The sequence below is a fragment of the Charadrius vociferus genome, unplaced genomic scaffold (assembly GCF_000708025.1).
Source record: "Charadrius vociferus isolate BGI_N301 unplaced genomic scaffold, ASM70802v2 scaffold409, whole genome shotgun sequence".
In the NCBI taxonomy this organism is placed as follows: domain Eukaryota; kingdom Metazoa; phylum Chordata; class Aves; order Charadriiformes; family Charadriidae; genus Charadrius; species Charadrius vociferus.
In genome coordinates, this window is record NW_009650082.1 from 1,614,536 (window position 1) to 1,633,792 (window position 19,257).

At 43.6% G+C, this 19,257-nt stretch overlaps 1 protein-coding gene across 1 annotated transcript in view; it reads right to left on the reverse strand.

Annotated features, from left to right (window-relative positions):
• Positions 1 to 1,278: 1,278 nt before the first annotated feature.
• AHCY (adenosylhomocysteinase) overlaps positions 1,279 to 19,257 on the reverse strand; it is a 29,163-nt gene continuing 11,184 nt past the window's right edge. Inside the window, exons 5-10 of the mRNA XM_009892099.1 lie at positions 16,158 to 16,270; positions 13,113 to 13,320; positions 12,190 to 12,277; positions 11,155 to 11,272; positions 4,995 to 5,189; positions 1,279 to 1,618 (exon numbers count right to left, since the gene is read on the reverse strand). Coding sequence (XP_009890401.1) covers positions 1,487 to 1,618; positions 4,995 to 5,189; positions 11,155 to 11,272; positions 12,190 to 12,277; positions 13,113 to 13,320; positions 16,158 to 16,270 — 854 coding nt within the window. The 3' untranslated portion in view covers positions 1,279 to 1,486. The remainder of the gene's footprint in view (positions 1,619 to 4,994; positions 5,190 to 11,154; positions 11,273 to 12,189; positions 12,278 to 13,112; positions 13,321 to 16,157; positions 16,271 to 19,257) is intronic.

A 19,257-nucleotide genomic window follows, 5' to 3' on the forward strand; every position in this document is an offset into this window, starting at 1 on the left:
GTATATGTGTAAGTTTAAAGGATAATCCCCTTTGGAGTTTGTGGGACCCAAATTCAGTTAGAATTGGTCCTTTTTAGAGGCCGATGCTAAACAAAGCAAAGAAGACAGTTAGTTGCTTTTTGAGCAACACCTTGTTTACTCATCCCCGTTTTTCCTCCTCCAACAGTTCATACTCTACAGTGTCTTAATTGCTCACTGACATGACACTGGGTGCTCAGACATGAATCTCGGAGCGCTTCCAGCATGTTTTATCATACCAAACCTTTCACCTTCGTACATCCAGAAACAGAGGTGGCCTGCTGTATAACGCTGACTGAAGAGGACAGTGGCAAGAGAGGACTTCATGACATATATGGAAATAAATCTCAGCATACAGAGAGGAAGAGTTTTTTTCTGTACGATTCAGCCCTTAAATATTTCAATAGCCCAAGGAGCAGCTTCTCCCAGTTCAAGTGTATGATGCAGGCTAGTCACAGCACTGGCTTTTGCTCTGAGGAAACCCCCTGTGGATACATTATTTTCAGTAGCTTAAGGATCACACTAAAGTAAACAAATCCATGGGAAAAAAAAAAAAAAAAAACACATCTTACTGTACAAAGCAAGTCAGGCCACAGTCAGATCTTTAATAAAAGCACTTTGAGTCAGTGACAAACAAGATACAGCAGACATGACAACTCAGAAATCAAGTTGGGGTAGAAGTGTGCTGCTGGTATTTTCAGAAGATCAAACAAGGTCCCTAAATCTAACCATACCCTCAGTGGCTTCTCAGCCCTTCACAACACACTAGAAGGCTGCTAAAAAAAGTCAATCTTGCCTCACCCCTCCGAGTTGGTATGGAAGAAGCACAGAAGGGTCTTTGTTCTGACCAAAACCAATGGAGTAAATTAACCCAGGAAAAAAAAATGCCAGCTCTAATCTCCGAGTAGGAGATGAAGTTGATTTTATAGGAAGGAGACCAAGAAACCTATACCTCCTCCAATTCCTCCAGTTTCACAACATGCACTTCAGCTAGGGCACCTTTGTGGAGAGAAGCCTGACACTGCCAGCCTCCTCGTAGGATTCATCTAATTTGAGCAGGGCACAGGAAAAAGCATCTCCCTGTAGAAACCATTCCCCATCTTATTAGTCTTATTCCCTATTATTATTATTAATCTGTTCAAAGGGGCTGTGAGCCACACGTTTGACAAGACTATGCATTTTCATTTAGCAATCTTCTGTCCTGCTCTACTTATTGGGACATTAGGATCCAATAAAAGGTGCATAGGATCCTTTTCACCATGACATTAGCCAAGTAACCAATTCTAATTCCAAGAGTCAGAGGATCCTTTCACTAACAAACAAGGCTTTGGAGCTCCCTTGGTTAAGGGGAAGGGTTCTGTAGCATTGAGAGGAGTACGGCAAAGGGCTTGTTCTCAGAAGCCCAGCACACACAAGAGCTTTGGAAGGTTGTATCTCTGCACTTTGGTCTTTGGGTAGTGCCACCTGCTCAGTATCTGTAGTGGTCTGGCTTGAATGGCCCATCTCTTGATAAGCCAAGGTATTTGGCCTGCTTGTCACTCAGCTTCGTCAGCTTCACACACAGTTTATCCAGATGAGCAGCAGCCACAGCTTCATCCAGCTGGAAAACAAAACACGGAGACAAGAATATTAGCGGAACAGAGTCCTATTAGTTCAGGAAGTCATGGTCAACAGCGAGAAATGAGTATGTGAAAACCAATAGTAGCCCTAAGGGGGACTTAACAGACTGACACAGACAAAGAGTCAGACAGCTCTTTTCCTGCTTGAGCGCAGAGAGAGGCATTTGCTTTGAGTCCAGAACTGTGTTCAGATGGAAAAGCCCCACACTTCCGAGGGAGTCAAGTTACATTCAAGTGAGACAGACAATATAGTCAAGCCCATTTCAATCATATTTACTTGTTGGATGGATGTGAATGTGTAAAGAACAGAGATCAAACTATTCAGAAATAAGAATATGCAGTTTGGTAGAATGGTAGAACCTCAACCATGTTTCCTCTACAAAGGCACCTGAACATACTAGACTCTCATCTTACAATTTTGGATAAGTTCTGATAATGGAAAAAATGCATCTCCTTTCCAGATATCCCATCTTAGAGAGTATTAAAAAAATCCATTCCAGAATCACTAGTTCAACAAGAATACTAGTATCTACTGGCATTGTCTTCATGAAGAATAAAGCCAAGGTGGGCTGTAGGACATAGGCTCAGATATGTTGATATACTCTCTTTATTCCAGAGGTGTCAGGCAGACATGCAAACTCAAGGGACTGAAAAACGTGTAAAGTTACAAGACAGTTAAGTGCTACAGGAGATAGGCACAGAAGAGTCAGAAAACAAACAGAGAAACAGCAAATTAGCTGCTATGTCAGAGACAAACATATAGCCATAAAGGATATTTAAAGACAGAACAGACGGTGCTAAGAAGGGATCAAGTGCTGCTGAGTTACAACAGAAGGCCAGGTTTGACCACCATTTGTAATTCCTGCAAAATACAAGTAATCATTGCTAAGGTAACAGATATGAGGTAAGTCTAAATTCCAGCAGCATGGGAAAGACTGGCAATATTCCCCCCATATTAGTTAAATAGATGCAAAAGTTTGCAATATTTGAAGGGCAATAAATCAACAAAACAATCAAGGGCCAGATCTTCAGTTTGAGTGAACCAGCACATCTTAAATGATTCAATAACTAGTCCTAGATTCCCCACCCAAAGGGAGTGTGGTAACAAGCAACTACTCTGAAGTAATCCCATTGTAATGGACCAGGTGAAAAGCTACATCTGTGCAGAATATAATACACTGCAGCTCAACCTGCTGAGTAGAACTGCCAATATCTCTTGAGAACATGGGACCACCAACATCTCTTGAGAACCAACACAGACAAAGATGTACAAGACATAACTGAAAACATAAGATGAAGAGGTTGAAGAACACAGAAGCGAACCACGAAAGCTACCAAACACTACATAAGAGTAAGGAAAATCACAGAAGAAAAGCTAATTGGTAGGACTGTGTTTAGAAGGGAAACAGCTATCTAAGCTTAACAGATCTTGTTGGGGAGGGGGTGAGGAAGGAAGGTTAAAAATTGAATGCATATCTGGTTGACTAGGCTGACATGAAGATCTGATAGGTGCATATTTCCAGCAAGTTAAAAACAGATTACACCCACTTGAAAAGGAGCCGAGTCCCTGACATTTCCTAGATCAGGTTCTCAAACTGCAGCAAAGATAAGCTGTTTCACAGCTGCATCAGCTTGGGGACTTTAAGATTTAGATAAAAAGATACACAAACTTAGATGAAGGCAAGCGACATTCTTACCTCAAAAATCAAACAGCTGAGCATAAGAATGGACAGATTTGGTGCCAAGAACATGAACACAACTGTGTGCCTAGATTTCTGGGAACACATATTGCAGAAATGTGTGCATGTCTAATACCTGATCATCAAACCAATATTCTTGCAGTCAGAGTGCAGTGTAAGGTACTTAGTAATTCTCAAATTTTACACTGGGACCTCAAAGCTACTGCACAGAACGAGGAAAGATACTAGCCAGAAAAAATTATCAGAGAAAGCTGTTCGGCCCATCTTTTGTTGGTTCTGACAAGGCAACTGCTTTATTCTTTGAAATTCTCCATGGAGGGCAAAGGGTATAGAGAGCATTTTGTCACAGTATATGAACCCGAAAAGATCACTGCCATATGCTCCATAAGCATGCAACTCCATTTGTAACTCACTCATCTGGGCATTACTTCTCATTGCTAGTTCAAGTATACTTACTAAGTATTGTTATTCGGGAAGAGGATGAAGCCACATTTTATTAGCAATATTGGCCTATCATTTTTGAGAGAATTGTCAATGAAACTTTTCCTTTGAAGATGATTATGTGTCAGCTTGCAGATCAACTCCTACACTGTATACCTGTTAAGCTTTGCTTGATCATTAATGGATGGTTTTGGAAGCTTAAGTCCTTCAGCAAACACTTCATAAGTAAACACAAATATACACACTCTACTTTCCAAATCAAAAGTATTTTCACATTTAGTATCACACCTGGTTACATTCCAAAGGCAGTGGGATTTAAATCCAGCATTTTTCAATGACCATCTCAAATTCTCAGGCTTGTTTTGGAAAATTAAAACCAGGTTAGTTTTATAAAAGGTATTTGTGAGTTGTGACATGATCCAGATTTTTCCAAGAACAAAGAATGCAGAGATAAGTTTAAAGGAAAACCTGAGGGAATCTGTCATTAATATTTTGTGAAGCTATTAGGACCAGATTGTGATAAGCTCTGCTTAGGTGCAAATGGGACACAGACTCTACCAACCACGGTAAATGCGATTCCTAGTTTCACTCCAGCTTCAACTCTGCCCCACTAGACTCTGCTGCTAGAAAGGCACATGAAAGCTTGCTGTGAATGCTGACATTCAGAAGAAGGAACCAGTTGGTTGGGAGAAGTTCCCTGACTACCCTGAGGCAGCACAGGGCTCCCCAGCACCTTAGGGAAGAGCCCCAGGTCAAGCCAGAGTGACTGGATGTTCCTTATCACGTGGAAAAACCTCTACACTGAAAGGGTTATCAAAGACTGGCACAGGCTGCCCAGGGAAGTGGTTGAATCGCCATCCTTGGATGCATTTAAGAGCCATCTAGATATGGTGCTCAGGGACATGGTTTAGAAGTGGACCTGGCAGAGTTAGATAACAGATGGACTTGATGATTTTAAAGGTCTTTTCCAGCCATAACAATCCTATGATGCTACGTGACAGACAAGTCCCAGTTCTGCACAACAGGTTAGCCACAAAATCCAGCCCACTTCAGACTCAGCATCACCAACCCCAAGCATTCTCTGAGGGACAGAAACTCCTTGCAACAACAGCATTCAGTAGGAAAATGAACTCAAGCACAAACGAAACAAATTCATGTGATCGCATCAGAAGTTCGCTTCCTTACAAGCTTGCATCTTTCTGCTATTCTAACTCACCTTCTTTGGCAGGAAATGGACTCCGACAGAGTATTTGTCACTATTGGTCCACAGCTCGATCTGTGCCAGCACCTGGTTGGTGAAGGAGTTGCTCATAACAAAGCTAGGGTGACCCATGGCACAGCCCAAGTTGACCAGTCGGCCCTCTGCTAGCAATATAATGTGACGGCCATTCCTCAGTGTATAGCGATCCACCTGGGTGGGGAAAAGCAAAAGCAGTGCAATGTCAGGGCAAAGAGAGCATTTTACATCATGCAAAGCTTAGTGGCCTTTCTCCCCACATCATCAATTCAGCAGTGGGCTTACAATGCAGACTTTGATTACAATTGAGCCACCCTTCCCTCAATTTCCAGCCAGAATTTGCAAAGCCTGTAGCTATTCTGGACATCACACATGAATCTTAGCATCTACTTCATATTTAACCACTTATCCAGTTGTTCTGGTTTTTCCACATGCACGATGTCTCAGATGGTTGCGGTGGGGAGCATGCTGCTAGCAGCAAAATGCAGTTCATGTATGCTTAACTGTAACAAGGGGTATGGAGAGACAGGTCAGAAGAGGGAACACCTCTGCACGCAACAGCCCACAGCCTTTGCATCTAACACAGGGGTAAGAGCCAGAGTCCTCAGCCTGCTGAAACTGCTCCCCTGTAACTCTTCCCACTTCCATAAGGCTAATGCTTTACAGAATAAGAAGCATAAAATTGTTTAGGTTGGAAGGGACCTTGAAGATCATCTGCCCTGGGCAGGGACACCTCCCCCCAGCCCAGGTTGCTCCAAGCCCCGTCCAGCCTGGCCTTGAACACCTCCAGGGATGGGGCAGCCACAGCTTCTCGGGGCAACCTGGGCCAGGAGCTCATCACCCCCAGAGTGAAGAATTTCTTCCTAACATCTATTCTAAGTCTCCCCTCTTCAGCTGTCCTAGCTTCTGGTGTACCCTCCTTTGCTCTCAGGGGGACAAAGACATGGTCCTCCACACAGACTGATTTCCAAGCTATGCTGGGGACAACAGGACTCTGCACACCTAATCAAGCCTCACATGGGCTAATGAGACAGTCTTCAGCTATATGAGTGAGTCCCACACAATTCAGAGGATAATGTCACTTGATATGCACCTCAACTGTCTGGGCCAGATTGTGCTCCTGCAGTGTTAAAGTGAACTCTGCTTCTCCTTTGCACCAGTCACCAGCTCTTCTCCCCTGCCTTCACCCCTAAAGGGGGTTACAATATTAAAGCCCAGAATGAACTGCCAATATGGCCTGTAAGTTACAAGAATATTCAGTATTCACTGGTATTTATTGCTCATGACACACCAAGCATGTGTGAGTACAGCAAACCTTTGGAAAGACTTAAAAGATAATCAACAACCAACTTTAACAACGGTTAATGCTTTAGAAAAGTCCATTTATCTTATATGTCAACGCACAGCAAATGTGAAAGACCTAAAAGGGTCCCTCCCCACAGCTGTATTTATACTTTCAGTCTCAAAAGTTATATAATATGAAGCAAAACATCACTTTCCATTTTATTCTTAAAGCTTTGGCCTTTTACTCTTAAAGCCACATGGGATGAAGCTTTAATTGTAACAATACCATCTTCTGAAAAAAAAAAACCCACCTTTTTGCAGGTCCTTATGCAGCAATGTAATGAGTTGATAGAAGCTATTTGATTAGAACAGGTATTTTGCCTTCAGAGAAGGTCTGCGCCTCCACCTGTCTTCCCTAGCTATGCTTCAAACGCACCACTATTTTCTACTCTTTGGGTTCATGTAAAAAATTATTACGTTTTCAGCACAATATATGCAGACAGTAACCACCTCAAACAGAAGCCCTGAATAACATTCTTAATTTCTCCTGTCCAAGAGCAGTACAGCAAGGTAGGGTTAGTAACAATGCTCTCCACTGAGCAGCTGCAATATTTCTTACAGATGCTGATTCTCCATTGTGGACCATCAGTGACAGTGCTCAATCCACCCAAAAAATACCACATGGGCTATCACAAAATTATGGAAGTAATGAAACAAAGAAGGAAGCAGCCAGAAAGCAGAACACTAAAAACCCTGAGGACAGCTACGATATTACTTATATTAAACATTATGTTTACAGATTAAGATACTACAAGGTAGCAGCTAACCAGCATTTCAGTTTTGAAGTCTGAATCAGGTGGTTTAGTGTCAAAATATTATATCCATATAACATCCACACAACTTGCACCTGGACAGCTGCTGGCTTGTGCACTGAATCACATACCTTTGGCAATCTGCTGACATGACCCATTCAATGCACGGGGTAATGCAGAAAATGCAAATTAATGTCTTTACACAGAAATAAATACAAAATAGTAGCAGTACCAGAGGCTTAAGTCAGTGCCCTGGAAACACATCTCATCTATGAGCAGATAAACAGGCTGATTCATAAGCTCAGAAGTAGAATTCAAGTTATCCAAGCATTAAGTTCATCTCCACACATACATAAATGCCTCCTCCCTTTCCCCACCAGCTTGCTCTGGACTTTCTGGCTGCTTTGCCCTTCCCTCCACACCATGATAATATAAATAATTTATTTTCAGTGCCAAAGCTCATTAATCCCACCTTGACCTTTCTTTCCTGGAGTCGAGCTCGTTCTACACATCAGTCTCCAATACCAGACAGCAGCTGAGCAGGACTGTGGTGCAAAGCCATACTCAAAACTACTGGCCAGCTTTTCTGTAATAAGCCTATTATCTCCTTAAGTGTACTTTGAAAGCAACAGATGAATCAGAATGGTACAATAAGACGTTTTCCTGTCCCAAGCATTAAACATCTCTTACACCAGCTCACCACTATGTAAATGGAGACCATATGGTACAGAAAACCACCACGTTGGACACATTCACAATTACTCTGTACCTCTAGCTGAAGTCTAGCAGCCCTCAGCTCTGGTATTAATCCTCTGATCAAGAGACAGATGTCTTCACAGGAGGTTAGAGATTTTTGCTCTTGTACTATATTCCCCTCCCTGCTACAGGAGAGAGAAAAAGTGGCCAGATCTTAGCAAAAACTTGAATATTTAGAGAGTTTAAGAGAGTTAGGATTTGGTATTATAAAACACAGGATACCTCACCCAGAACTTCAATGTGAAAAAACACATGTTATTCTAAGGATAAGTGCAAGATCTCACACCTTTAACTCTGTACTGAGCTTCCCTTGAGGACCCCAAAACACTAGGGACAAGATGACCACAGAAGTGTCCCTTTGAATCTGGGCAACAAAACTGAGAAAGCAGTAATGGCCTAAGTGGCAAACCAGTAATTTCCTTCCCAGATTAAGAGCAATTCCATCAATTATTGTAATGACTCATCACTGCTGCCTTGAGAAAGGTCCCAACATATGCAAATTCCCATGAAGGTGGTGATGGACAGAAGCTACCAGATGCCTCCTGGAAGCTTGTTTCTAAAGCTAAAGTTAATGGATGTCCTGGGGGAATTAAGCAATTGCAATAGATTTCTACCCAGTGATGGCCTTTAGTTTGTTTCAAGAACAGAATCTGGGGCTCTAAAGTCACATTTTGCCTCCCAGTCCTGCCTCCCCCCTTTTAGAAATGAGTAAGTTTTTAGTACGTGTATTAGTCCACTCTTGCTCAGCTGCCCAGCCACCATGGCAATCGGGCACAGAGAATGAAAATGAAGAATGAAGCTTTTACACAGCAGAACTTGTTCACATAACACCTTCTCAGCAGGTACCTCCTTACCTTGTCACGCAGGTCTGAAGTCTTTAGGGACAAGAAATCTAAACAGACAAAATGGAGCACAGCAGTATACCACTAGCACAGTGCAGCTACTATAGCATTAAATACACCAATAAGAGTCCAACTGGAGATTCAAACTAGTTAACAGGGCTTCAGATTCACTGCTAGAAGTCAACAAAACCCAAGTACTAACCTGAGCCAGGGACCAGCTTTTACTGGGCTTGCCAATGCACACATCTGTAGGCCATCCTCTCTTCAGTAAAGCTTCAAAAATGTGGAATGACCACAGAAGATCAGATTTACTGGTTACCAGTGGCAACCAGTATATGGGTAAGGAGAAGCACAAGAACAGCCCAAGGGTAAAGTGCTATTTCCCCCAGTAAATCCTCTCAGCTTCAGCTATCTGTGCATCAAGCTGAGCCAGAGGGAGTCCACTCAGGGCTGTCAGAAACACCTTTTACAAACTTTAGCTAATGACTTTTTAGTAAACACACTTGTGGCATCCACAGCACACTGGGCAGCTACTTCCACAGCTTCCGCTCTGTAAGCGGGTGTCTCCTTTGCATCACTCCAAACATCCTTCCTTGCGACAGCAGAGGTTTAAATAACAGACCAGAGAGATTCAAGGTAGGAGGCAGGTCTTCAGCATTAAACCGTATCGACAACCTTGGCGCTAATTCCATCCTTTTGAAAAGATAATATTCTGCTTTTAACCAGAAACTTGTTACAGTTTTCGTACCTTGGACTAGACTGCATCTCATTGCACCTAATACATCTGTGACAGACTGGCTCCTTCAACACAGTATACAAAGAAAGAGGGACTACTACCTCTGCTAAGTGACACAATTTTTCATATGGACTTTAAGAGCCACATTGAATGGCCACGTGCAGGCAGTTTGGATATTAACATCCAATTTAGCCTTCAACAACATTTACTTTTTGAGCAGGGCCAGTATTTAGTTTTCAAACCCAAACTAGTAGAAAGCAAGCAGTAAGCTGCAGGCTCCTCTAGGACAAGAGCTGTTGAGCACAGTCAGCTCCACACTAAGGTCACAGGTAAGAACAGACTTGAACAGGGCACAAAGTTGAGGGTTTAACTTCATACCTAGTTGAGCCCACATGGAGTGTCCCAACAGCAAACACGATACTGAAAAGACACTCGCAACTGCTTTGGAAGAGTCTGATGTGGGTGGCCAATAAGCCACAGGGGAATTATGAGAGTTGGAAGGGCAGACCGATATCTACTAAGACATATGCTAGGGTGTGGTGTTTTTAGAAAAAGCTGAAAACCTCTCCCAGAAACCTGCTATCAGCAAGTACGCTCCCTCTTTAAAAGGTAACTAGAAGTCCCATGCCAAGTCAGACAAAGCCTGGTTTGCTTTATGTTCTCCCCCAATGCTGGTGTTACAAAACAGTTTTGATTTAGTTTAGTTTCGTTCCCCTGCTTTCAAAAACACAGCTGAACAGCTGCAATTTTTAGATTCCTATTTTCCTGTGTAGCTACAGCCATAGCTTGAAGTAAATACATGGTGGGAATGCACACTGAGCAAGGATAAAACATCTCGCCTTGTCTGCCCATGCAGAGACTTCTGGTCTACACAGGTTTCTAAAATGAAGCCACTAAGTTTGGAAGAGAAGTCTGAGTTTGGCAGAGCTCCAAAGAGGCTTTCCTGAGGCTTCAGTCTGAGTGAAAAAAAAAAAAAAAGCTTTGAAAACAAAGAGGTGTGAAATTTTTCAAACCCTGACAGAATCCCAGAAGACATTTGCTTGAGATTCACTCTAATCCTGGCACTCGGCATCAAGACCAAGATTGTTCTGGTGCAGAGCAGTACATGAACAAGCAGATTCCCAAGAGGAAATGCAGATCAGCCACCAGGCAATCTATGGGCTGCATTCTTAAGTTCTATATGGTCTCTAATGGTCTGTTCTGTATTCATCATCTAAGTTTGCTTTTTGAAACTGAGTTATAGCACTGTTTTCAGCTGAAGGCTATCAAAAAAAAAAAATCACATTTCCATACTTCCTCACCGTACCTCAAACATCAAAGCTGACTTCCTCTACAGAATGAACTTGATGCAATTAATTGTCTACACACCCACCACTGAGAGGTAGGCTCCTGTTTGTCGAGGAAGTAGTAACACATGGAGAAAGATGCATCTGTACCAGGCACCTCTCGCCAGAGACCACACTGTACACTAGGGCACCGGCTGGAATCAATTGCTTTAGTAGCAACATAAGAATATGACATTCAGCTTGTTCCAGGTTAATTGGGGAAGAATAGAGCAGAATCTCCGTTCTGATCAGCCCAGAAAAACACTGGCTTCCAAGAAAGCCAGAAACAAAGTACCTGAAGAGAAACACCCGCCTTTCTGGAAACAGACTCTGAGTAGCTATTGCTTCTTTCTAGCAGGAGAGTTTGTGCAAGGGCTGTCTCACCTGAGGTTTAACATTCACCGCCTCTACTGCATTTTCATTCAGCCACTTTGCATCAACTTCCACATCAAAATGGCCAATATTACACACTATGGCATCATCCTTCATCTGCTCAAAGTGCCTGCAAAAAAAATTCATATCAAACATTAATGAACAAAATTTTTTCTTCAGCACCAGAAGATGCTCTAGTCCATAGCTCTGCTCAAGGAAAAATGAAAAGTGCCTGGCTCACTGACTGCATTTGACTCAAGATGGGTGGGTCTGGTAATCTTCCAGGCACGTGAAGTCCACTGGAAAAGACTCTTAAGCTTCTAGGGAAGGATGCTTCCCAAGGATATAAGAGGTTATCAGAGAGAAAATATTTTCCCAGTATGGAAAGTAAAACTATTTTGTTTAATTGGTCAAAACTGAAATTCCCACAGTTATTCTCTTTCCTACACAGAACAAATCATTTTCTTCATTACTTTAAAGTTTCCAGCAGTTTTAAATCTCTACAGAATAACGGCCTTATCCCCTCCCACTTAATCTGACCTTCCACTACAACATGTGCAATCATAATGGCAAAGATAGGAATGAATTTGTGTAGAGTGGAGGGGCTATAAATTGAGATCTAAGAAGTGATAACAAAGACTGCAGGATAGTTTATTGAGAACAGGCTAGTTTCAAGTCTGCTATGTGTACTCACAGATGGAATCACTTTCAACCTTTACGTTTCAACCTTTACCTCCTCCTCTGTTCACATTTATCTATCCTAACACAGAATTTAGCCCTGATGCTCTCATTCTCTGAAAGTCTGTCTATCCCTCTACACCTTTGGTTTCTCCATCATTACATGCTGTAAGACAGGAACAATTGCAACATGGCAACATCCAACAAAATTGAAAAGACCCTGATTTCTCACTAAATCAATCCTAAATCCTGATGTCCAGAAATGAGACTGTGTGCTAACCTTCACCATACTGCTGTAAAATTATGACTGTATTTAAAAAATCTAACTGTGCAGGTATACTTTCGCTAAAGCATGGGGCTAGACCATACCTGCCCTGAACAATGTCAGTGCAGCCAGTGGTGGTAACAAAGATATTGCCTTCTTTGCAGGCCTCCTCCATGGTTGTAACTTCATAACCTGAAAAGAAAGAAAATTATTGCTCTACCCAACTACCAGCACTTTTTAATAAGTGGGCTACAATATTACAAGCAGAGAAGTATGGAGAAAGAATAAGAGAAGTCTGTGCCAACACCTGACCTATGGAGGATGCAAAATAGAGGGCATACTTGTCTTACTAAACACCAACATAGCAGGAAAACATCTATGCCTCGCCCATTTAAAATCTGTAGATCTATATATTCAATATCTTATGTCCATAGGTGTAGTATCTGGCACAGCCCTCGGACTGGATTCAGGGGGTCAGGTTTGCAAAGGGAAGTGCACCCACCACACCTGCAGCTCTAACCAGGTATGAATAGAAATGGGATAAACTGGTATGAAGAAGCATAGTTACATGAGGCACCCACAGAAATAGAAGGAGCACAGCTTCCAGAGCATGCCATAAGCACAACTGGAAAGGCAGACAGCATGGCACTCTTCCCCAAAAACGTCTGGTGTTTTACTGTGGAGATATTCTAGTGAAGTCTTAACCCACACTGGAGGCTAGAGTTGCACAACTTAAAGATAACAAAACCATTCCAAACCAGCCTTACAGCATTATGAAATGAGGGCCTTACCCCACTATGGTCTCTATCCTTGACTCCAAACACATCTTCAAGGCCTATACTAATAAACTCCTTCCTTAACTGTAAGGAAGGAATTCCTACAGTTAGACTGGAGTTACCTCTACCTCAACGGGGACAAGGCTGAAACCCACTGAAACTTTCTTGGACAACTATCACTTATTGCTGTACACTGACATGCAGAGACCCCCACCAGCTGCATTAACTTCCGCATCTCCTCCAGTTCTCACCTTCCATGGCTGCCTGCAGTGCGTTGATGGGATCGATTTCAGTGATGATGACTCTGGCTCCAAAGCTCCGCAGGGCCTGAGCACAGCCTTTGCCCACATCACCGTAACCTGCCACGACTGCTACTTTTCCAGCGATCATGACATCTGTAGCACGTTTGATGCCATCAATGAGGGACTCTCTGCAACCATATAGGTTATCAAACTTGCTCTGAGGACGAAAAAGGAGCAGTTTCAAAACAGATGAAAGTCATTCAAGTAAAAATTCCCTAGAGAAACAAAATGAACTTGTATACAAGTACTACACACAAGAGGCTGACAGTCAGCTAAACAGTTTAACCACAGCGAGGGATGGGAAGAAGATAACCTGGTTTAATGCTTTTATTTATTGAGTTTCAATCTATATAGTTACACCAGATACAGGCTTCAGCACATCCCTGGCAAGAAGCACTTCATAAATATGTTGCATCTACTGACTACGGCATGGACACGTTAAAAGCTTGTTAGAGGTAACCTGAATTTAGTAAGTAAAAGCACAATTATCACATACAGACATAGGTCTGAGTTCCTTAACCAGAGGTTCACCAGTTCTCTGCTTCCATTTAACAGACAATGAACTGAACCAAGTGCCACAGGTATGCAAAAAAAAACAGCAGAATATCTGGCCAATTAGTCTTAATCTTTGCAAAACACATGCACCCTGCAGAAGTAGCAAGCTGCCCCCATTAACCATGAGAAATTCACTCCTGCAGCCCAGGAAGATCAAAATACACTAACACTGACAGACCTCACCACTGTTCAGAACTACAAAAATCCAGCAAGTAGCCATTCACAATACCAGTCACTGCAACAAAGAACCCCTGAATTTCATCTCCTAATGCCCCACCATACAACATCCTCCTGCTATAACATTAACACACGAGCTTAACAGCCAGGCCTCCAAATCAAGATTCCCTTGCTAAGCCAGATGTCAAATACTACTCCACTGGAACATCTTCCTAAACTCAGAAACACATATTGCTGTACTGATTTTTTGTAATGCTCCTTCCTCCCTTTTCTCCTCAGGCCCTTTTGTTTTGACCAGGAGGATGGGCTTTATGAACAGATTTGATTGTCTGAACAGTTACAGAAGCCAAAAATTTAAAAAAATCTGGCTACCAAAGTTGTGCTGTGCTTTGCAAGGCAGGGGTATAAAGAACTCGCCATTCACAGCAAAATTCTGGTCTCAAAGCCTGCCCTATGCTTTCCACAGCCTTACATCACCAATCATTCTTGCTTTCACTTGACACAGGTAGCACTGTCTGCTATAAGCAATCTTAAGACTCAATATCTAGATGCGAGTAGGGCTACTGGTCTTTCTAATGGGACCTACCTTGCAGCTACAGCTGGTGCCACCTAGCACGGGTAAGACAACATTACAGTTTGTTTTTCAGTCTACAGCCTACAACTGTAAAATTTTTTATAATAAAAAATGCAAAGTCCATGTATAAAAAAGTTACAGCTATGACTCCAATGCATTATCTGAGCGAGTTAAAAGGTACAGTGGCATATTGCTCCCAGCCTGAGAAGCTGGCTGAGGATTAACATGTAAGAACTTATACTTCAGATCCAGAGGTTCCTGACTCAGTGCCTGTAAGTCTTATCACAGGCACATTTGCCATTAATATTTCAGAAAGTTTGTGTTCCCAATCCTTCAAATTCCAAAGCTAGTGCTAATTGTTGATCTTTTCTAGTCCTCCAACCGATTTTCCCTGCAGTATAAGCCTTCTTATGGAGGCAAATAGCATGGTCAGATTTGATTCCTCATCACCAAATCCCCCCATTGCAAGCAAAGCCTTCCAGATCCTTGTGCATCCCCGTGCAGGCAAGGTAACAGAGTGGCAGATGCAGACATCTGTCCCACCCAAAAATACATCTGAGTGTCAGGAGGGCAAAACAGACCTGGGCACTGCCTGCCTTCTCTGTCCAAATACTGGTATAGGAACCTGACACCAAGTGAAAATACCAAACTGCAAGAGCAGAATTTGTCAGCTCAGTAGCATGTCTTCCTGGAGATCTGCAACTGTGGTTAGTACAAATCTTTTACTACCAAGCAGTGCTTGAAAATAAGTATTTGTTTGGCACTAGAATAAAGTGAGCTTAACCCAAATCCACTCAAGATGCTCTTTTAGAAACTTCTAAATTTCCAAATCTACTAAACAGTATTAACAGTTATTATGCAGGAGGCACACATCTAGGTGAAAAGGATGCAGAGAAACAGGCTTCTTCCGAGGTCAACTGGATTCAAGCCCACTAGCTATGAAATAAAAATGCCAGATGCATCTTTGTGAGCAGAAAGAAGAGACTCTTCAGATAGTGAACTGCAGAAAAAGCAGGCCAAACAGTGAGAACTGCCATGCCCAATAGGATGGTAACCTGAAATAGATTTGGCAACTAGATTTAAAAAACATCTAGATGCATAAACATTAAGTACGCCTGAAATTCCCACTATAATTTATCTGCATCCAAAAAGCATCAGCACCCTTTAAACATTCCCCCTCATCTCTCAATCCACCAGGATTTGTCTCAGGAAGCAGTATTACAGCTAAGCAGGGAATAAATTCCTCCTGCCCTATCCTCTGTAACTGCTGCTCACAGAAATGCCTTGTCAGATCAACTGACTTTTACCAGCCACAAGCTCATGTAGGTCACACTTTTCCAGCTGGTACCTGCCACCTGCCTGTGGGCTTTAAGCTATTCAGAGCAAGGACATGCCCCTTGCCACAGAAACTGACTGTTACCCAGGAGCCATAGTTTCCAAAGGTGTTTTTGCATTCTTCTGCATTTTAATAATGTATGTCCTCACATACAAAAAGAACACCAACCTTGATGTTCTGAAAACAGGCTATTTACAATGGCATGTCCCATTAGAGACATCATGGGCTCGCTTCAAGGATATGGTGAAAATCTGTTCAATACCACATCAAGAATAGTTCGGCAAGAGGAATACTTGCGTGGGAATGACAACAACCCAACGCCAAACTGGACATAGCAGAAGAGTTGCATTACCTTGGTGACAGAGTCATTAACGTTGATAGCTGGCACTTTAAGGGTCCCATTGGCCTTCATCTTGTACAGGTTGTGAACTCCGGTGGTTGTCTCTTCTGAAATACCTCTAATTCCTGTGGGGAGAGTAAAAGGATTCAACTTAGCTGGAGTTAATGCTGCTGCAAACCAATGCATCCAGGTGCTGGGAGCATCCTCCAGAGGCCTAAGTTAAACAAACCCTTTGCAGGAAGCAAGGAAGAGACGAGAATCCTCATTTGCATCCTCAAACAGTAGTTTGAAACTTCAAACCAGTTTCTTCCCGCACATTAAAAGAGCAGGACAAAATATTATTTGGAAAAATGGAAGGCACCAACTCTTGACCAGGGAATCAGGAAAAGACCCCACTCTATTTTCTCACAAAATGATCAAAAAATCTTGTGCAGAAAGGGTAAGATGTTCACCTCAGCGATGTTTCTACACCCTAGTCCATTCTTGCTAGATGGCTTAAGAGGAGATGATCCTAGGTAACCACAGTTAAATTTAAAGCACTTGAATCAACTGAAAAAAGTAAAAAAAAAAAAAAAAAGACAGTTCACTATTCCCAATCCTCCTGTTGTAATCAACTTCAGCTCTGATTAAACAGCTGACACCCCCCCAAAATCTGGATACTAGCTATAGGAAACTTCAGTTTCACAGGCATTATTAGCACAATTAAAAAACATTATTTCAAATATATCCTTGTTTAAAAACAGTCCAGGAGGCAGAGACCAGAGACAGGACCGTCTAGAAACACCAACATCACATAATGAACTAAAATCCTGATAATGCAGGAACTGTCCCTAGGGTTATCTGGCTCCACATTACACTGAAAGGCCAAAGCTGTAGAGGCACCCCCTGCTTTAAGGGGCCTGACTCTTTGTGGACCTTTCGACAGCAGCCAGTTGTTCAGAAGCAGCATCACTGCACACAACTTCTGCATTAACCTTCCTCTCTAATATTTCAGTAATACCTCATTGATAATACCCAATTACTTAAAAAACCTATCTGCACAAAGAGGTACACAATATATGACCATCAGAATAAATCCGAAACTAAACTATCCAGTCTGGCTGAACTTCCACTGCAGAGGATATGGTAATTACATTTGTTCTTTAAGGACTGGAGGCATACTGCAAGACAATTATCTTGTTGAAGTACAAACTACTGGGGGAAAATAGAGGAATTCTGTTAAATCACGATGAAACCACCAACACAAGCAACATCTCTATAGAGATCCATGTAGCACTTAGAGCTAATTCAGATTCACAAGAAAAGAGAAAATATGAAAACAATGAATACCAAGTTCTATAGACACCAAAGACTTATGCAGAGAAGATATTGCCCCTCCAGGCAAATGACCTCCCACATTGACCTCAGAATAATTTGAAAGGATGCTTGTAAGCAAAACAATTTTACAGTCATTTTAATAGAAAATCTGAGAAATACACATTCATATTGTTCTGTTCGGGCTCTTTCACTGATGAAGCAGGTGACAGCCCAGGTTATGTTATGTGAGTGCACATGAACAGACAGGAATAGTGCTCCCTTTCATATCATTTTCTGAATTCCTCTCCCTCACTGCATAACATACAATTGCTCCCAATTGCTACATATAATTTTTTATCCGCACTCTATCCACAACCCTCCTAGCATTTCAAAGGAGGTGAGCGTTAGCCTTCCTACTTCACAAACAGCAAAAGCAGAGGGGCCAAAGGACTAGCCCAAGATCAGCAGCCAAGAGCAATGGCAGGGCTCCTCAACCACAGCCCACACACCTCCTCCATAGCCAGTATTACTTTAGGGATGGGAAAGCGTCAACAAACAACAATAACCCCCAGCAAAATTCCCCCACATTATTTATGTAGCCCATTAATTGTGGGTGAGAGAGAAGTGTCCAAGTGTCACCACCTCCCCAGCCACCAAGACCTACAAGAAGTTTAAAGGACAACATGAATAACTGGAGAATCACCTCTCTCAACAGCACAAAGAGTGATCACCACTATCGGGAGCAGCAGCACAGCCCATGGTGGGAACAGGAACAAAGCAAACGAGATCAGCACCTCCAGCTGAGCAGCTGCCTTTGCCCACAGAGGACAAGCAAATAGGTCAGCCACCCGAGGGGCCTGCAGGCTCCAAGGAAGCTCCTTGAGGCCACATCAGGACACTGAAAGAGCACCGGAGGGCAGGAAGGCCAGAGCACGTGTTTCAGATCCACAGGTACCTGCACCCTCTGGGCACCCAGAGGTGCCATACCTCCCGGGCACAGGTCCCTAGCAGGTACCTGCACCCCCTGGGCACCCAGAGGTGCCGTGCCTCCCGGGCACAGGTCCCTAGCAGGTACCTCCACCCCCTGGGCACCCAGAGGTGCCGTGCCTCCCGGGCACAGGTCCCTAGCAGGTACCTCCACCCTCTGGGCACCCAGAGGTGCCATACCTCCCGGGCACAGGTCCCTAGCAGGTACCTGCACCCCCTGGGCACCCAGAGGTGCCATGCCTCCCGGGCACAGGTCCCTAGCAGGTACCTCCACCCCCTGGGCACCCAGAGGTGCCATGCCTCCCGGGCACAGGTCCCTAGCAGGTACCTCCACCCCCTGGGCACCCAGAGGTGCCATGCCTCCCGGGCACAGGTCCCTAGCAGGTACCTCCACCCTCTGGGCACCCAGAGGTGCCATGCCTCCCGGGCAGGGCTTCCTAGCAGGTACCTTCACCCCCTGGGCACCCATGGGTGCTGTGCACCCCAGGACCAAGCCCTAGCAGGGACCAGCACCCCGGGCACCCACGGGTGCCATACCTCCTGGACACAGGTCCCTGCACCCTCTGGGCAGCCAAGGGTGCCTGCTGTGCATCCCAGGCATGGCTCCTGGGAGAAGGCGGGCAGGTGCTTTGCCCTGACCCTTTGGGTTTCATCTGCCCGGCTGGAACAAGAGCCCCAGTGACAGCCCCCAGGCACCCAGGGGGGCTCCGGTCACCCCGCTGGGGTGTCAGGGGGTCGAAAGGGAACCCCAAATTTGTCCCAGAGCTCAATTAAGCGCGGAAGAACAAAGCCGATTGGAGCCCTCCTCACAGCCGAAGGCGCCGCCCCG